Source organism: Corylus avellana, chromosome 3 (assembly GCF_965113065.1).
Source record: "Corylus avellana chromosome 3, dhCorAvel1.hap1.2, whole genome shotgun sequence".
Classification (NCBI taxonomy): domain Eukaryota; kingdom Viridiplantae; phylum Streptophyta; class Magnoliopsida; order Fagales; family Betulaceae; genus Corylus; species Corylus avellana.
The window spans coordinates 1,029,227-1,049,824 of record NC_142492.1 but is presented as its reverse complement, the minus strand read 5'-3'; the positions used below and the strand labels follow the sequence as shown (position 1 = coordinate 1,049,824).

Below are 20,598 nucleotides of genomic sequence, written 5' to 3'. Positions count from 1 at the left end.
GAAGTGACATGTCTATAGACATTAAAACCACAATGAATGACCGTTGAAGTTGACACCTTCTGTTTGGTTTGAAACTGCGTCCAATTGGCCCATGCAGCATCTTGAAAAGTTCTCATCACACTTGTATAGATGTGTTGCACATTTCTGACTCATCTTCTCATTTTTTTTTTTTTTATTATTTTTTAAAAAACATTTATTCTATAAAGAATGGACACATGCTTTCTTACAGGATCTAGAAGAGAGGTTTTTTTTTTTTTTTTTTTTTAGGCAAACTCTTTGTAGGATTATTGACATGATCTGGACCCTTCATTTAAAATGAAGGGTCCAAAAAAATTGTGTTGATCTTATGAGTTACCAATAATAGGACCGCCTATTTCATGAAAACTAATCGAAACAATTGAAATCCGCCACATGATAAGCAACCAATAACCATTTTCATAAATATACACAGAAAGGTTTAACCTAAACTTTCTTTAAAAAGTCTAACTAACTATTTTTCAGAAATAAAAGATGAGTGTTATATAAATGTTATAAATACTTTCAAGTGGATATTCACCGGTATAACAATAAAAATTCACAATTAAATTATATTATACTTGTACTTTCATTTATTATTTCATCTAATAGTAATTTCCAAGTTAGTACTCGTGAGAGTGAACACATGAATATGCATAAGGCATTGTATAAAGATTAAAGGGCCACCGATCACCACCTTAAACACCAAATCAAAATTAAGAGTATTTTCAGCAGCTTCCTCGTCATATTTCCTACATTTAAGGATCCAAATTATTTTTTACTTCTCTATGTCAAAATACACTCAAATAACTTCTCTTATATCATTTAATCATTTCTTATATCATTAAAATATTTGTTTTTTTTTTTTTAAAAAAAATATTATATTATATATATGAGAGGAGAGAGAATCGTAAAAGGAGAAAGTAGAGAAGGGAGAGAAATGTTTTTTTTTATTATTATTATTTTAATAATCATAAGGATTGCAATAGTGAAATCTTATACTTTGGGTTCCATTGTAGCAATTTTCATGGTTGAAGCTCATTTAAGGAATCTACTGTGGAATCTTTTTTGCGATTTTTTGGACATATTCCCTACACGTACGAAACTGACTACCTTATAGGAAGTCTGCTGGGAATGTTATAAGATTATAGATTTATTAAACTTTCAATCATTTTATTAAATTAAATGATTTATATAATTTAAATTAAACAGTAAAATAATGTAATTTGAACCATTAATTTATAAATAATAGTAAAGGTATGCTTAAAAATAAATATATTAGAAAAAAAAAAGTGTAGTAATTTGAAACTTTTAGGTCCGATGCCTCGGGTTCGAAACTCCAACAAACAATGGCACCCGTGAGAACCACAGGCGGTATTGTTGTTGCTGCTGCAATCTCCATCTTCTCCATGGTCATGCTCTCTCACTTGCTCAGCTCCAAAAAGACCATCTTGCGCCTCTCAAAGAAGAAGAAGAAAAAGGCCAGAAATGGCCTTGTTGATGCCATTGGCAACACCCCCTTGATTCGCATCAACAGCCTCTCTGAAGCCACTGGTTGCGAAGTATGCGATAAAGCTATCGACTTTTCAATTTTCCTTTGATTTTATCACCTGGGTTTTCTTTGATTTTCGCTTGTATTTATTTTTTGGTTTATTTATTTATTTATTTTTATTTTTATTTTATTTTATTATATTGGTCTCGTTTACTTTTCGTTTCGATATAATTTTTATGTGCCAAAGATTAAAGGAAGGAAAAACTTTAGCTTTTGTTTGTGGGGTTGTTCAGATTCTTGGGAAGTGCGAGTTTTTGAATCCAGGAGGGAGTGTGAAAGATAGAGTTGCCGTGAAAATTATTGAAGAGGTAAATTACTATTACTTTTGATTCTTTGTTTAGATGTTGGGAAAATAGGAAAAAGAAAAAGAAAGTTGAAAACAAACTAGAATATGCAGCCAACTAGGCTTAATATAAGCATTTAGCTTCGTTGAGAATATTCTGAATACTTTATTTTTACAAAACCACCAGGCAGAAATTAGATTGCTTTTCCTTTCCTGCATCCAAAGTTGAAGAAGAAGCTATTTTAATTTCACTTACTCTCTTGCTCGAATTGGTAACACTACGAATCTCGAAATTGTTTTTTGAGTGCTGGTTTCTACGCTATCTTAATTGGTTGAAGTGGTATTTTGCTTTGTGAAATGATGGAATAATGCTAAATATGAGTGAAAGCTCTGGTAGGTAATGAGCAATTTGTGATATCAATGCCTAGTTGTATAGTACCAAAGCAAATTAATTATTATTATTATTGTACTACATTTTTATTGTACAACTATCCTACAATGTTAATATAACAGTCCCAATAAACCTTTGGACTTTTCTTTTTAATCAATCCAAGGGTTGGTTGGAACTGTCACTTCAACATTGTGAGATAAAAATATGGCTTTTAGCCTAAGATGTTGTGTTTGTTGATCATTAGTGTTGGTTTTATTTTATTATGCCTTCCAATTTGTGGCTCTATGCAGGCTTTGGAATCTGGGGAGCTAGCTCAAGGTGGAGTTGTTACTGAGGGGAGCGCTGGCAGCACTGCCATCAGCCTTGCTACAGTTGCTCCTGCCTATGGATGCAAATGCCATGTGGTTATCCCTGATGATGCTGCTATCGAGAAGGTATATATAGAATGTATCTTCAATGAGCAGAGTTCCTTGACCAGTTACATTCTCTTATTGCTGCTACAACGTTCAAGATTTCATCTATATTATTGACTTGTGTGGGAATATCTGCATCGTAGGCCATTTGATAGCAGCACTGCATATATAGGTATATTTGAAATAAATAATCTTCCTTGAACAATGATGATCATGCCTTGCTTCCAGTTCAACATGTTAAAATTGTTTCGTTCTCTTAGCATCTTGCGCAAGAATATCTGCAACATAGGCAATTTAGTTGGTTATAATTGTGCTGCAAGAAAGATTAAGAAAGAATTGTCTTCTATTCTTCTCTTGACATATTATAGTAGTCAGTTATCCACATATGTTTTCAAAGGTAGCAATCCAGTGGGTTGTAGGTGTCTGAACAGTGAAGCATTTTTAGATTTTATTAAAAATGTTAGCCTGGTGCAGAAAAGTTGTAGGATATCAATGACTACCTGCTTAGCCACTTTTGTATTATGTAGCATTCTTTTGCCGCTCTTTGATGAACTGCAACATACTTAATTTTGTTTCTGTTTTGCAAATATATCTCAGTCTCAAATACTTGAAGCCCTTGGAGCTACTGTTGAAAGGGTAAGACCCGTGTCAATTACACACAGAGACCACTATGTCAATATTGCACGGAGAAGAGCACTGGAAGCAAATGAGGTGGCATCAAAGCATAGAAAATCTGACCAAATGGATGGCAAACCCGTAAAGCAAATCAATGGTTACACATCCGATGAAGAGAAACAAAGTTCAGCTTTATTGAATAATAGTAGAGGTGGCTTCTTTGCTGATCAGTTTGAAAATCTTGCAAACTTCCGAGCACACTATGAGGGTACCGGGCCTGAGATTTTGGAACAGACTGGCGGTAATTTGGACGCATTTGTAGCAGCTGCAGGCACAGGAGGGACTGTGGCTGGTGTTTCCAAGTTTCTCCAGGTCAATTTATTTTCCCCTCAATTAATTTTGTCATTGGTATTGTATTAAATTATTCAATAAATCCCTTATTACATATATTCAACAGGAAAAAGTTCCAAACATCAAGTCCTTCCTGGTAGATCCTCCTGGTTCTGGTTTGTTCAATAAGGTAACAAGAGGGGTGATGTACACTAGAGAGGAGGCTGAAGGTCGCAGATTAAAGAATCCGTTTGACACAATAACAGAAGGAATTGGAATCAACAGGTTGACACAGAATTTCTTGATGGCAAAACTTGATGGGGCTTTTAGAGGCACAGACATGGAGGCTGTTGAAATGTCTAGGTCAGTGATATGCTTTGCTGAGAGCTCAAAATCAAACTAATGAGAACAAAACTGTGCCAGTTCTACCACGGGGTGTTGCTTTGCAGATCCTACTGTACTGTGCTCTAATTTTTCTTTCAGAATTTCAATTTGATATTTGTCAGATGATGGAACATAAAAGAACCCTCTTTTCACCCGTTCATTTGGCTACAAAACAAACTAATCTTTGTGAATTTTTGCCATGCCTGCTTGAACTTTTATCAGGTTTCTTTTGAAGAATGACGGGCTCTTTCTTGGAAGTTCATCGGCTATGAATTGTGTTGGAGCTGTCAGAGTGGCACAGTCCATCGGCCCTGGTCACACTATTGTAACTATTCTTTGTGACAGTGGGATGAGGCATCTGAGCAAGTTTTACAATGATGAGTATCTGTCTCAAAATGGATTGACACCCAAGGCAACAGGATTAGAGTTTTTGGGCATCAAATGAGTTAGTGTAACCTAAAGTTTTGACTCTGATGTTTCTCATCACTTCGATCCAAAGTTTGACCGGCCCAGCAGCCCTATGCAGTTGTATTTCTCCATCAAAGTTCTATATTTAAGGGAGTAATGGTACTTTGTACTAGATTTTCATATTGGTTGTTGTGTTGTGTTTTAAGTGGCTAACACTTTTATTCTTTTAAGTAACTTACATGAGAAGTTACTTAAAACACAATACGTCAACCAGTGTGAAATCTAGTGCGAAGAGTCAAATTATTCATATTTAAGGTTGATGGTGAAAGTGAAAGCATGAGTGTTTATCTCTCTTGGCCATCAGAGATGTCATCTGAATTTTTTAGGGTGACAACTTGCTGGACCAGTAATACTAGAGCAGGATTAGACACATTTCTTTCTGTTAGGATAAGTGTATAGAACTATACAAGGATGATTAAAATCATTTTGTCAAGAGTAATGAGTCAACTGCAATGATACCAGTTATATATAATTTTTGGGTCATTCAATGTATTTTTGGCTCAAATTCACATGAATGATTAAGAGTATTTTGTCGAGAGAAAAAAAAAAAAAAAGGGGGGGTTCACTGGAGGGATAAATGCTAAGAGCCATTGTGAACCGTGAAGCCCTCTTGGCAACTAAACTCTGCCTGTTGATGTGCCTAGAACGGTTGGATATGCAATTGCGCAGCGCAGTTGCATTGTGGTTTCAAGCTCCTATTTTTTTCATCATTTACATCTTTAAAGGACGTGATATAAGTATTGCTTTGCATCCTTAAATGAACATATGAGCCCCCAACTCCCACGATTGTCGTTAAAGCAATTAGCCAAAGAGGATTGAACTATTGAGAATATTATTATAACTAACTGCATCCAGTCATTTAGCTGTAAAGCTTTGACTTCAACGATTGGGTTTAGAGCATGTCAATGTATAGATTTAAAACTATACAAGTTACTTTAATTCGACCAATTTAATTAAATACATCAAACCTCTCAACTTTAATTTACTAATTATATGTTTAAATCATGATGAATTTGCAGGTCATAAAAAATTTGCAACCCTAATTGTCGAGTGTCAAAGTTTAAGTCATGTCGAAACAGATATAAGACTATATAAGTCAACCTAAACCGGACCTACTTAATTAAACGAATCAGACTTTTCAACATTAATTCGCTAATTTTGTGTTAAATTCATATCAAATTCGTGGATCATATAAAAAATTGTCAGCCATGTTACCAACTTCTCCTTCCCTTCAAAGATTGTTGGATCTGCTTGCAACTTGCGCACGGTTTTGTGTATATGCTAAAACATGTATTCACCATTACTCAATCCGGGCACGACATAAGCAATCTTCAGCATTGATACATAACTAGGTGAAGTTCAAAATCAGTGGCAAACAACCAACTGTAACTAAAATCATCTGTAGCAACTGAGCAATCAAAGGCCCAGTTGAAAATTTATTGTCAGAATGCATAACATTAATAAGTTTAGTCTTCAGAGACTGAAAAGAGGAAGCTCAAAATAGCCTTCTGCCAAGTTGGAGAAGCCATCAGAGAGTCCACTCACTGGGGATTCCGCTTCTCAAACTGAGACTCATGGCAATGTGGGTCTAGCCAATCCCTGGAAGAGCCCTTCACGTTGGCAGTTGATTTGCCACCCCCCACAAGTTCTCGCAGACTTTCTAACTTATTCTCCCGACCTGTCCCACTGGTCCTCCGATCTGCTTCCTTCAATTTCAGTTTGAACTTCTGCTTACGACCAGCAGAATTCAGCTCCTGCTGCTTTGACTGTGACGGGGGCGCCCCGTGCGGCCCTAGGTAGATGTTCTCTTCTTTTTTGGCCTGCACAAGTGCAATTAACTCACTTTTCTGCAATCTTTCCTCATTTTTAGAGTTTAGGATGCTTGCAGCTAACCTTTGGAGAAGGAGGTTTTGAGGCTTCTACTTCTGAAACATCATGCCTATGTTGATCAGGGTCCCCTATTTCCAGGCTTGGGATCACAAACCCATCGGTGTCTAATGCAATAAAAGCCAAATATCCATGTCAGTATATCAGAAACACCTCAAAAAAAATTTATAGAAGTTAACACAGATGACAACAAAGAAGCTGGTATAATTAATGGTGATGGGTCACAGATAAACAGGTCACAGAAAATTTTAAAAACAGCTGCTTGCTTATTACCATTACCATCATATCTACATCACTGTTACAGTAAGTAATTTGAACTACCAAATCCATCCGTGAAACACAAACTACCAGGGATACCACAAGGTCAGAACTCTGTCAACCTCCCTCCCTAGCTGCCTCCTGATTGCCATTACCATCATATGTGCTTCACTCTTAGGAATATGCATCGAGAACAATCACATATTGACAGATGATTCTACATAATGCAAAATATATTGGCAATCATGGCCTAGAGTATGCATCTATGCAAGAAACATGGCTCGTTTGATAACGCTTTTTAGGGTAGCTTTTTTCTTTTTTTGCTGCTTACTACACCCCACATCCTACTACTATCTCATTATGCTGACGTCACATTGGCAATCACCCGTTAGATCATACGTTGTTAAAAGGACAAGAAAAAAAAAAATCCAATGGTAGATTGACAATGCCACGTAAGTATAGTGAGATAGTAGTGGGATGGGGGTGTAGTATGTAGCATTACACAAATCACTCATAACTACTTTCGCCCCTTATGCCACATCACAACCAAAAAGCAAAAAGCACACTGTAAAAGGTTTTGGCAATCAAACCTTATATTTATGATGTTCCCGTCAAACTGACAACTATAACCTAAACTACCTATGTTTGCCCATGTTAATTAAGTCATTTAACATTTTGCAGATATTCCCATTAAATAAACGTAATTACTTCAGAAGTGTATATAGATAATTAGTAAGCCACAATTCTCAATCTATATTATGTGATGGAAATATTGAAAGAAAACAAAATTTGAACCAAACCATTTTCTTAGTAAATTCAGATAAAACTGAACTCTGTTTTCAGATTTGTATCTAAGTTCCTTGATCCAGCTATATCAATATCTCAGATTTTTTTTTATTGGTTAAGTAAGAATTATATTGGTACATGAGATATGTGCCCATACGGCTACTACAAACAATATTAAGACTTCAAGTCTTAATTTTACAATTAAATATTTCGACTTATCTACATTTCGTTTGTTGAAGCAAAACTCTTTTGCAAATTGAAATGTATAAAAATTAATGCCCACAACCAGAAAAATAATGGTGAATGATACCAATTCAGCAGTGATAAGGTCAAAATGACAAACTTGAGCACAATGGAATCTAAAACTCAGAGATCACATCAAATAAAAAGTTCCCAGTTCATAATCTTCACGCAATACCAAATCAGAAAGCCTCCAGTAAAAAATTAACAAAACCCACAAACTAAAACCCAAATCACAACTTCAATGGCAATGCCACTACAATGAAAACGACATGCATAGTGAAATCAAAGATACCAAATCGAATACTATTCATAAAGCATGACACAGTAGGATATAAACAATTATGTCCAATGGGGAAACCCCGAAAAAACTTCCGACTTTCCTTTCATTTTCCTACACCTTCTCAGCAACCAAACAAGGGATCACTGACAAATTTTTTTTAAAAAAATGTGTTACCCCACTCATCTTCTTCAACTGGAGGAGTGGTTGGCGCTGGAGACGGGTCCATGGAACGCTGATGATCATGGATTTCAACGGCCCTCAGGGCGTTAAAGCCCAGAGAAAGATCACACAGCAAATCACCACCCACACGAATCCCAAGAAAACCAAAAAAGCTTGTGCGAGTCTCACACTGAAAACCCAAAGCTGAGAGCTTTATAACTAAAAGTCTAAAAACCCAAAGACTCCCCCCAATTTGGAAGAAGAAAAAACAAAGTCATCCAAACCCTAACCCTAGAATTAATCCTCCAGAAACTTTTATTTTCTATTTTTTTCTTCCGGTTTTGTCTTTATACCCGAATTACCCCTCTTATTCCGTTACGTTGGTTAAAGGATTGAGGGTGACTTAAGTCATTTCATGAAAAGGTAATATGGGAACGTGGCATGGTAGATCATGTGGGCTGAATATATGATTATCATAATTAGATTTGATAATAATTATGAGCATGAGGCTAATGGTGGTCAATGTCGGAGGTGGTACCCACATGTAATTTCCCATTATTTAAATCCAACGGTGGAAAATGCGGAATAGGATCTCAACATTTCAAGCAAAGTCTAGCGGAACCATTTTATTGTAGAGTAATGCTTCATACTTAAACTTTATTCTACTTTCATACAATGTTATTAATATTCATAAGTTTTTAAATAAACATTTATTAAAAATTTAAGGGTTAATGGACATGTGGTAGATAGCACCATGTACTCCATTAGATACAATAAAATAAAATCATAACCATAAAATAAAGAGGATCTTTGTAGAAAAATTTGAGAATACGATCCTCTCAATTTTAAGTGAAACGGAGATGAATTATTTTATAATCAAGGTTTTATTTTTATTGTATCTAACAATGTATATAATATTTCATTATTTCATGATAAATATATTGTAGCGTCATATACAATTTTTAAATGACATAGCATCATATATATATATATATATATATATATATATATGAATCTTATCATAAAGAATGTGTGTCTGAGTTTAGTAATTATTATGGGAATAAATCTCCTTTTAGTCACCGACAGATTTGCGTATTCGCACTTTCACATCTGTTTTTTTTTTTTTTTAATTATTTTATTTTAAAAGATATGCAACCTAACTTGAAAAACAATCTTATATTAGAAAAATGTCTAAGATCCATAGCCTCCTCCACATTCTCATCTAGATTTTCATAGTCATGCCCCTTTTTACTTACTTCATATCCAAATGCGACGTTCTCAAAGAGTAGCTCAATCGGCTGGAGTCACGCCTTATAAATCAGATGTCACTAATTCAAATTCTCTTCTTCCTTCTTATGTGCGAACATGTAAAAAAAAAAAAAACAAATGCGACATTCATTCACTAAGCCTCAGCCCTCAAACATCTCTCTCGTTAAACATTGCGGTGTTACCTTTTTCGGTGGCTTTAGTCCAATTATTATCAATGTTATCCTTCTTACTTTGGCTCACAAGTTCTCTTATCCCCAACGGTCATTTTTTTTTTTTTTTTTTTAAGGCAGCCAATCCTTTGGAGTATTGTACTACCTAATAAATTGTCATTTTAAGCTAACCATTATTTAGATTGTATACTAAAAATCTATTGGAACGGACCATTTATTTGGACGGTTTCCATATATTTGTAGGCTTTAGATTCCACTAAGCTGCATCACTATCTTTTTTATTTTTTTTATTCTCTTCCACTATACCCTTGTATTGCTTAAAAAAAATGTTTTTTTTTTTTTATTCTCTTCCACTATACCCTTGTATTTCTTAGATTGTATATTAAAAATCTATTGGGTCGGACCATTTATTTGGGCAGTTTCCATATATTTGTAGGCTTTAGCTTCCACTAAGCTGCATCACTATCTTTTTTATTTTTTTATTCTCTTCCACTATACCCTTTAGACGTGCATGGCATGAGCCTTCATGTGACGCTCGCTCAATGATATTTTAAAGTCATTATTACGATTTCTTTTTATAATAGTTATGAGAGGTAAAGTCTTTATGTTTTGGATATTTGCTGCTATTTTGGTCGGAAAGACATTGAGTAAAACTTAAGGAAAAGACAAATGCTACTATTTTACATAAGCGTAAATGACATATTCCTATAAGTAAATGTTCAGAATATTATAGTTTTTTATTATAACTTTCTTCATAAATTTATGTGGCTGTTTAAATAGCATTTATCATATTAGTTATTAATTAATTAAATTGACAAGTCAGAAACAGAAGATTGAAATCATAGATAGCATTTGATTGTAAGAATTTTTGTTTATATCCGTGACTTTGTAACCTTGTAGCATGTGGTTATGATTTTGCAGAACTTTATGCTTTGTTCTGTAAGACTCTGTAAGAGCATTATACATATGATCTTTAATCAATGAAATCTTTAAATTTTCGTTCAAAAAAAATTATAACCGTCTTCTACCCCAAACTATCCATGATCCCACTCCTCTATGAGACTGGTTGTACCACCCCCAATAGCTCATAAGGTAGTAACGATCACTCTTAGTGGCTTTTGGGAGTGGTCACGACTCATGACCACCCTGATGGTTCAAGAGTGATGCAACCACCCCCCAAGTCAATGTAGCACCTCGTGTAAATAAGTATGAAAAAATTGAGAGTTATAAATCAATAATAATAAAATAAAAATATATTTTGGTGAAATTAGATAGAGCACATCGAGACTTGTATGCCATTTTTTTTTTTTTTTGAAAAATATGAAACTTCTATTTATGAAATTTCATGAGCATAAAGCTCTTACATCATAAAGCATACAGTTTTGAAAAATCATAGCAAAAAACTATGAAGGTTACAAAGTCATAAAAATGACTTCAAGTTTCCGCTAATCCATGTAAAATTACATTTAAAGAACAAATCTGCTTCGAGTCGACTAGATATAGGACATAGATAGCCTAAATACAAAACAAAAATAAAAAACAACTAGAAACCAAAAATCCAGCCGTGAGAGTTAAGCTCCCACATCAATCTACTCTATCTTCAACTCGAAGGCCATGACAAATAAAATAAAAAATAAACAACAAAAACCCCACAAGCTGCCGCGAAAGAGCATAACATCGTAGACATCCATTTGAAAAACATATATTGGCCGAAGAAGATAATCAGATTTAAGGTTTAAGAGACTAGATTTAGATTTAGATCTACAAATTAGATCTAAAGCAACTCGCTAGAAACGGAGACCGGTAAAACCTATAAAGAAGACACCAAACACTGCTACCGTGAAAGGAAAAAAATGAAGATTTAGATTTAGATCTTCCTTTCTCTTCAGACTTGTATGCCATTTGATCTAAAATGAAGAAAAAACATTATAGATTAGTGGCCTTAGAAATTCGAATAAGGGGCATGCTATGCAAATGGAGCAAGACGGTTTGAATGCGATGACCAGAAGGGCACATGCACGGAAAAATATTGGGTAGTCAAGATTAGAATGCAAGAAAGCGCGTTCCAACAAAAAAAAAAAAAGAAGAAATTTGTTTGAATGAGATGCATCTCCACGTGTCATTACATGTTGGAGTGTTAAGTGAAGATCAACGGTCCAAATTGTCTACATGTAGGAGTTATGTGAGATTTGACGCACATTTATTGCGATATGAAGTATTGCGTTTGAACGGGGATAAAATGTCATTCGAATGGGGTCACATTTTGTGCGTAAATCCAAGAGTTTAAAACATAGAACCGAATGAGGACATTTTCATTTTCTCCTTCCAAGGAATCAGCTTGACCAACGATCGGAGGGTCCATGTAGCACTCCAGGTCGGTCACGGAATCCGAGGCACAGATTAATTACGATAGCTACGTGCTTTTATTGCTCTTTGAAAAGTCCCAATAATGGGAAAGAGTGGATTTGAAGGAGAGAATAGGATTCACACGGATTGAATCCACTGAAATTATTATTTATGGAATTTCTAGGCCGTATGTTTTTTATTTAAAGGTTATTGTTATGTGACATATTTCACTACTAATAAAATAATAAAATTTTATTATTTTATTAGTAATAGAATACGTGACAGAATAATGACTTTTAGATAAAAAATGAACGGCCTAAATTTAAAATTCAAGAAATTGAAATTTCTTAAGAATTTAAGTAAATCCTGATCCGATTCACACGGTTTAAGATCGATTTATTTTCCCAAAAAAAAAAGTCAAACGCGTGAAAGACACTTCCTCCGACCTTTCAGCCAACAAGTCTGTGTATTATTTATTTCCTTTTGCTTGCAGTTTGTTTTGGACTTTAGTCTTATTTTTGTTTTAATGTTGTTATTTTCTTTGTGTTTAAAAGTCTTTATGTCCGTCTTTTGGGGTTTGGAGAGGATTGCGAAACTTTTATAATTTTGTGCTCTTTTTAAAATTTTTTGGTTATGTCAATTTTGACACACCATATATTACGGTGGTGGTTTATTTTCTTGGTCTTCGTGCTAATAAATCTAATGACGCTGCCAACTTTGAAAATGGGCTGGGGTGACTTTTTGATTGAGTTGCCCGATCAATTATTGTAATTTGTAGTTTTTCTGTTAAGTACTAAAAAAAAGCTTCTTGTGTTTTGAAAGTTGTACGAGAGATTTCACAAATACTCTCCTTCCCTTCCCCCACTCCAATGAAGCTTCATAGCCACAACTTACGTGCACTGCAATGCACGGCATGCCTTGGAGTCATTCTTCTCTTTTCTGCTGCTGCCGCTGCTCCAACAAACGATACTGATCGTTTGGCTTTGCTCAAATTCAAAGAATTGTTACCCATTGACCCATTTAACGTCTTCCTCTCTTGGAATGATTCCATCCACTTCTGCCGCTGGCACGGAATTACATGCAGCCGGAAGCATCAAAGAGTTACGGCCTTGGACCTACGTGGCAATTCGTTAAGTGGATCAATTTCACCTTTCATCGGCAACCTCAGCTTCCTTAGGGTGGTCAACCTCTCAGACAACTTGTTACAAGATGAAATTCCACGACAAGTCACTCATCTATTCCGGCTGCAGCGTCTCAATCTTAGCAATAACTCATTGACAGGGGAAATTCCAAGCAACTTCTCCAACTGTCCTGAACTAAGATATATCCACTTTTTTAGGAACCAGCTTATTGGGAGAATTCCCATTGAGCTCGGCTCATTGTTGAAGCTCGTAAGCCTTGATGTTTTCCAAAATAACTTGACAGGAGGCATCCCGCCTTCTTTGGGGAATATTTCTTCGCTCCAAAAACTCGACCTTTCGCTCAATAATCTCGTGGGAATTATTCCAGATGAAATTGCTCATTTGCAAAGGTTAGTTTACTTTGGAGTTGTGGTCAATAATCTTTTTGGTACGTTCCCGTATTCCCTTTACAATATATCAACTTTGAAGATCATTTATGCCGGAGAAAACCAACTTAATGGCACTCTTCCATCCAACATAGGCCTCACTCTCCCTAATCTCCAAGTTTTTGGCATCAATCCCAACCAATTCTTTGGTCCAATCCCAGTTTCACTATCCAATTTTTCTCGTATGGAAAAACTTGGTCTTTCCCAAAACCATTTTGTGGGACAAGTTCCAACTGATCTAGGAAACCTGCTAAATCTCCAGTGGCTAGATATTGGATTGAATAATCTTGGAAGTAATTCATCCAAGGACTTAGATTTCTTAACATCTTTGGGAAATTGCACCAAACTGGAAAAGCTAGATTTTTCTGAAAACAATTTTGGAGGTAGTTTACCCAATTCTATAGGAAATTTGTCAAAGCAACTCAGCTTTTTAAATATTGGTTTCAATCAAATATCTGGAATTATTCCTGCAGCATTAGAGAATCTCATCAACTTAACTACCCTCTACATGGGGGAAAACCTCTTCACAGGCACCATTCCCACTTATTTTGGCAAGTTACATAAGCTGCAAGCATTGGTTATGTTTGGAAACAGATTGTCGGGGCACATACCATCCTCTCTAGGTAACCTCACTCAATTGGCCCAATTGTATTCATATGAGAACAAATTGGAAGGGAGCATTCCATCAAGTTTAGGAAGCTGCAAAAATTTGCAATTCTTATCAATTTATGAAAATAACCTTAGTGGAGCCATACCCAAAACGATTCTTTCTTCCCAATTACTAGGACTCTACTTATCACACAACTCCTTGACAGGCACCCTACCCGTGGAAGTAGGCAATTTGAAAAATATTTTGCACTTGGATGTCTCTGAAAACAATTTGTTTGGTGAGATTCCTACAGCCATTGGAGATTGCTCGAGTTTGCAAAAACTTTACTTGGAGGGTAATTCATTTGAAGGAAACATACCTCTATCTCTAGCTTCCTTGAAAGACTTTCACTATGCAGATCTTTCACGAAACCATTTGTCGGGAACAATTCCTAAAGATCTACAAAATGTCTCTGTTCTACGGCATTTGAATCTTTCATTTAATAATTTGGTAGGCGAGGTGCCAATGGAGGGAGTATTCCAAAATGCTAGTGCAATATCAGTGATAGGAAATAAAAAGCTTTGTGGAGGTATCCCAGAACTGCAACTGCAAGCATGTGAAATATTCAAAGTTATGAAGCGAGGAAAATCTCATGTATTCAAATTATCTGCCATCATTGTTAGTGGGGTTTTATGTTTCCTTCTACTTTCATCCTTTCTTGTCCTTCATAGGAGGAGAAAATCAAAAAAAGAATCATCTTCTACACTCCCCAAAACCAACAAACTTTCAAATGTTTCATACAAGGAGCTTTATCAAACGACTGGCGGATTTTCTCCTAACAATTTAATTGGATCCGGTAGTTTTGGCTCTGTATATAAAGGAATTCTTGAGAAGGAAAAAAAGACAGTTGCTGTGAAAGTATTGAACCTTCAACAAAAAGGAGCTTCCAAGAGTTTCATGGCCGAATGCAATGCGTTAAGAAATATACGACATCGTAATCTCGTTAAGATCTTAACTTGTTGCTCCAGCATGGACTATAATGGCAATGAATTCAAAGCTCTGGTTTATGAATTCATGGCAAATGGAAACTTAGACAAGTGGCTGCACCAAGATAGAGACAATGAAAATCCACCAAGATATTTGAATCTTCTTCAAAGACTTAATATTGCAATTGATGTAGCTTCTGCACTACATTATCTTCATGATCATTGCGAAACACCAATCATTCATTGCGATTTAAAGCCAAGCAATGTTCTTCTTGAAGATGGCATGATTGCTAAAGTAAGTGATTTTGGTTTGGCAAGAATCCTCTCTACATCAAATGATGTTTCTCAAAATCAAACTAGCACGATTGGAATAAAGGGTACTATTGGCTACGCTGCTCCAGGTACATAATTACTTTGATCTTAAATCCTTTAATTCATGATCATTAATTTTGATCAACTTAAAAAAATTCACAAGTTTTGATTGTAAAATACATACTTTTTCACATATTTTCTAAAACAATCAAATATATATGTAACTTTGGAATATGATATGAATCCCAACTCTTTTAAATTACGTATTAAACAACTATTATAATCGTTGTCATGTTAACTGTGCATATGAAATGTATGAATTGCAGAATATGGAATGGGTGGTGAGGTATCAACACAAGGAGATGTTTATAGTTATGGGATTTTTGTGTTGGAGATGTTCACAAGAAAGAGACCCACTGACAAAATGTTCAAAGATGGTTTCAACCTTCATAACTTCGTTAATATGGGATTGCCAGAAAAACTTGTGCAAATTGTGGACCCAAATCTTCTCACGAGAGAAGTAAATGAATTGGCAATTGCAATTGAAGAAGATGGCCACAACAACGATGGTCACAGTGATACTGAGATAGCAGAAGAAAGAGTCCATGTTATGAATTTAAGCCAGATGAATTCTAATATGCAAAAGTGCCTACTTTCAGTTTTTAAGATAGGCCTTGCTTGTTCACTAGAATTGCCGAGAGAAAGAATGAATATGGGGGATGTCACCAGGGAATTATGTCGGATCAAAAATGCTTTTCTACAGGTTGGGCTCCATGAATAAGAGCCTATTGTAAGGTAAGGTACTACAAATTTCTATTTAGAAGTTTAGCCAATGGTAGACAATTAGACTTTCTAATGATATTATTAGGATCAAAACATTCACCTAATTGGTTTTCCGGCCACCTTATTTTAGCATGAATTGGTATTTGTTATGATTAATTGTCCGAATTGCACACAATTCAAGCAGCCTCATAGAGAGGGCAAGTACATGGCCCAATCACTCACGACATGTGTTAGGTGGACCCTAAACTCCAAGCTGCCTGGGGTATGTAGGCCCCACACCTATACTCGTGGTGGCTACCCAATACAATTTGTGCAACCAATTATAAGATATCCTAATTCTTTAAGTCCGCAGATAACCCTATAAGTGAATTAATTTTTTTTTTTTGTTTCTTGTATCTGTGAATTATCTAAATGTTCCAACATGAGAAATATACTAAACTTTTACTTTTGTAGGGAGACGGAGCTTTGTGAAGAAATGATCAAATTGCAGAAAAGTCTTCTTTGTAATGCCTTTGTTGAGCAATGACTTGGCTGTTTGTGCGAGTATGTATTTTGTTAGAATAAATGAAACCGAGTTTTGGTCTAAAATGTTTAAGACAATATTTTTCTTATAAACATGTATTTAAGCATGTGGAATATTAATGCACCAAAATGTATGAGAATAATGTCAGGAGCTATTATTTTATGAGCCCAATAATTCTTCTTATTCTTTTTGTGGTGACTTGTGCAACCTCAATGGACTTCCACTTCCTGAAACGAAATACCATTACGTACGTTTGAATGGGGATAAAATGCCATTCGAATAGGATCACATTTTAAGGGTAAATTCAAGAGTTTAAAACTAGAACCGAATGAGGACATTTTCATTTTCTCATCCCCTTGTTCAATACACACAGAGGGAGATAGAGATCTCGAGAGAGTGAGGGAGAAGAGAGAAATAGAGAGAGAAAAGAGAGAGAGCTAGTGTAACGCTGAGACAAATAAAAACTAAGGGAAATTAGAAATTCAGAAATAATAGAATAAAACATTAAATTAAATAATATGACTTGGTGGAATTGGGACCCACTTTTTCTTTTTGTATTTTGTTTTATTGTTTAGTGTTGTAATATTACTTACCCCCACCCCAAAAAAAAAGAAAAAGAAAAAAAAAAAGATAAATTCTTCCAATAAATGTACAAACAAAATTGGAACATAGTTTGTACATCTTTTTGTACAAAAAGATTTAGAATTAATCCTCCAGAAACTTTTATTTTCTATTTTTTTTCTTCCGGTTTTGTCTTTATACCCGAATTACCCCTCTTACTCCGTTACGTTGGTTAAAGGATTGAGGGTGACTTAAGTCATTTCAAGAAAAGGTAATATGGGAACGTGGCATGGTAGATCATGTGGGCTGAATATATGATTATCATAATTAGATTTGATTATAATTATGAGCATGAGGCGAATGGTGGTCAATGTCGCAGGTGGTACCCACATGAAATTTCCCATTATTTAAATCCAACGGTGGAAAATGCGAAATAGGATCCTCAACATTTCAAGCAAAATTGAGACAATATTCATAAGTCTTTAATAAACATTTATTAAAAATTTAAGGGTTAATGGACACGTGGTAGATAGCATCATGTACTCCATTCGATACAATTAAATAAAATCATAACCATAAAATAAAGAGGATATCCTCATTCGAAAAATTTGAGAGTACGGTCCTCTCAATTTTAAGTGAAACCGAGATAAATTATTTTATAATCAAGGTTTTATTTTTGTTTTAACTAACTATATACATATATAATATTGGTGAATATGTTGTAGCATCATATATATATATATATAATATATATATATATATATATATATATATATATACAATCAAAATAAATGAATCTTATCCTAAAGAATGTGTGTGTGAGTAATCTCCTTTTAGTCACCGACAGATTTGGGTTTTCACACTTTCACATCTGGTTTTTTTGTTTTTAATTATTTTATTTTAAAAGATATGCAACCTAACTTGAAAAACAATCTTATATTAGAAAAATGTCTTAAGATCCATAGATCTTTTTACTTATAGAGGCCTTTTTCATATCCAAATGCGACGTTTTCAATGGATAGTTCAATCGGCTGAAGGCACGTCTCATGAAGCGGATGTCACAAATTCGAATTCTCATCCTCCTTCCCTTGTGCAGACATATCAAAAAAATAAAAATAAAAATATAAGCCTCGGCCCCCAAACATCTCTCTCGTTAAACATTGCGGTGTTACCTTTTTCGGTGACTTTAGTCCAATTATTATCAATGTTATCCTTCTTACTTTGGCTCACAAGTTCTCTTATCCCCAACGGACTTTTTTTTTTTTTAAAGGCAGCCAATCCTTTGGAGTATTGGACTACCTAATAAATTGTCATTTTAAGCTAACCATTTCTTAGATTGTATACTAAAAACCTATTGGGTCGGACCATTTATTTGGGCTGTTTTCATATAATTGTAGGCTTTAGCTTCGACTAAGGGTGCGTTTGGGAGTGCGTTTTTAAAAAAATAATCTGCGATTTTAAACCAAATCGCAATTTTAGGGTGTTTGAGATTGCGATTTTAAAAACGCAAATTTTAAAATCGCAAAAAAATCTGCGATTTCCATAAGCTGATTAGAGGGTGCTAATTTGAAAAAGTGCGAATTTAAAACAAAATCACGATTTCTATTAAAAAGATATTTGGTGCAATAGTTACATTTTTTTTGAGCGGGAATGAAAAAAATACCAAGAATACTCACCTAAAATATATTAAAACCCTTATTTTCTCTTCTTTTTTTTTTCTTCATCTTCTCTGTCTCGTTCATCCTTTCTCCGCCCTGTAGCAGTGTGTGTCGCTATTGTCCATCTCTCCGCCCCTCTACCAGGTAATAATCTCACCTTAATATTTTCTTTCTCTCCATATAACTCCTTTGCTTTTGTAAAACTTTCCACTGTTTGGTGTTCGGTGTTATTTTATGTGGTTTGTATGATTACTGTGCCTTTTTTATATATTCGTTTACGTTCTTCGACCATTTCTACAGAGTAAAGTTGTGATTTTTTTTTCTTTTCAAAATTTTATTTAGATTACCGTGCATGCATAGTGATCTGCAATCCATTATAGTATGCAGTGATAAATCACTGTACACGCACAATAATGTGATAGTGCGTGTACAGTAACCGTGTGAGGCTTTTTCTTTTAAAAAAAAAATACTGTACAGTGACCGAGATGATGATTTTTCTCAGGTCACTGTAACAATTTGTGATGGATTTTTATTTTTATTTTTTAATGGGTATTGCACTTTAACAGTTTGTGATATTTTTTTTTATATATTTTTTTAATGGGTAATAAACAGTGAAATTTGATAAACATTATTAGTTTAATTTGATGGATTGTTCTTGTATTTTTTATTATATGTCTGTTTGGAATATGTTTTAAGAAAAAAAAATACAAAAACAAAAAAGCATATAGAAACAAGTAATATAGCAATATATAATTGCCTAAGTAGAAAACTCAAAGTTAATGTCAAATTATAAGTCATACTTTTGTTTGCATAAGTATTAATAATAGAGGCTTATAGACAATGTTAATTATTTTACTGTTATAAAGAAATGTTTTTATTGGTAATTTGGTCATGAAGCCGCAATTATATGCCAATATTATCCAAATACTCAATTGATAAAAAAAATACTTTTTAGTATGTTTTACCAAACGCCTGTGCGATTTTAAAAAGTAGCGATTTTAAAAACACAATTTTTAAAATTGCACTTATTGAAATCGCACTCCCAAACGGGCCCTAAGCTGCATCACTATCTTTTTTATTTTTTTTATTCTCTTCCACTATACCCTTGTATTGCTTTAAAAAAAAAAAAAAAAAATAGAAAATGTTAGTACATTTTATATTAGACGTGCATGGCATTTGCCTTCATGTGATGCTCAATGATATTTAAAAGTCATTATTATGATTTCTTTTTATAATAGTTGTGAGAGGTAAAGTCTTTATGTTTTGGATATTTGCTGCTATTTTGGTCGGAATGACAATGACTAAAACTTAAGGAAAAGACAAATAGTACTATTTTACATAAGCGTTAGTAAATGGCATATTCCTATGAGGAAATGTTCAGAATATTATAATTTTTTTTATATATATTTATGTGGCTGTTTAAATAGCATTTACCATATTAGTTTATAGAAACATATAATAAGATAAATATAAAAAAGAATAATATTGAATAAAGGAAAGAGAGAAAGACACATAAATTAAGGTGGTCCGGCATATAGCTTATATCCACATACTAAAGCCTGCTACATATTTACTTGATGTATGATTTGAATACATAGCTCTATTTATAGAGCTTTAACATAATTTTAAATACAAAACAAATCCCTTGAATTAAGGGTAATTAATAACAAATCAAATCAATAATAATCACAAATCAAATCGTCATTAATCAAAAGGATTTAAATCCTTTACATAGTTATTACTTAATTAAATTGTCAAGTCAGATTCTGA

General features: G+C 34.3%; 2 protein-coding genes and 1 pseudogene across 4 annotated transcripts; 2 read left to right on the top strand and 1 right to left on the bottom strand.

Annotated features, from left to right (window-relative positions):
• The first annotated feature begins 1,321 nt into the window (after positions 1–1,321).
• LOC132174758 (Pyridoxal-5'-phosphate-dependent enzyme family protein) lies at positions 1,322–4,508 on the top strand. Of its 3 annotated transcripts, none has more exons than XR_009439370.2 (6): positions 1,322–1,577; positions 1,801–1,875; positions 2,532–2,675; positions 3,252–3,641; positions 3,727–4,056; positions 4,206–4,292. XR_009439370.2 is itself a non-coding variant. In XM_059586424.2 (6 exons), exons 1-6 carry the CDS (start codon positions 1,365–1,367, stop codon positions 4,426–4,428), a joined length of 1,281 nt encoding a protein of 426 aa, XP_059442407.2. In that variant the 5' UTR covers positions 1,322–1,364; the 3' UTR covers positions 4,429–4,508. The 3 variants fall into 3 exon arrangements, 2 of the variants coding, with proteins under 2 accessions (XP_059442407.2, XP_059442408.2); XM_059586424.2 differs by having other exon boundaries at positions 3,727–3,962; positions 4,206–4,508; XM_059586425.2 differs by lacking the exon at positions 1,801–1,875 and having other exon boundaries at positions 3,727–3,962; positions 4,206–4,508.
• Positions 4,509–5,772: 1,264 nt separating this feature from the next.
• On the bottom strand, positions 5,773–8,356 carry LOC132174939 (Na-translocating NADH-quinone reductase subunit A). The gene is made up of 3 exons (XM_059586699.2): positions 8,080–8,356; positions 6,345–6,445; positions 5,773–6,271 (listed from the first exon to the last, which is right to left on the bottom strand). The coding sequence occupies exons 1-3, from the start codon at positions 8,129–8,131 to the stop codon at positions 5,993–5,995; spliced, it is 432 nt and encodes a 143-aa protein (XP_059442682.2). The 5' UTR covers positions 8,132–8,356; the 3' UTR covers positions 5,773–5,992.
• Positions 8,357–12,718: 4,362 nt separating this feature from the next.
• On the top strand, positions 12,719–16,655 carry LOC132174605 (LRR receptor-like serine/threonine-protein kinase EFR pseudogene; annotated as a pseudogene).
• Positions 16,656–20,598: the final 3,943 nt, after the last annotated feature.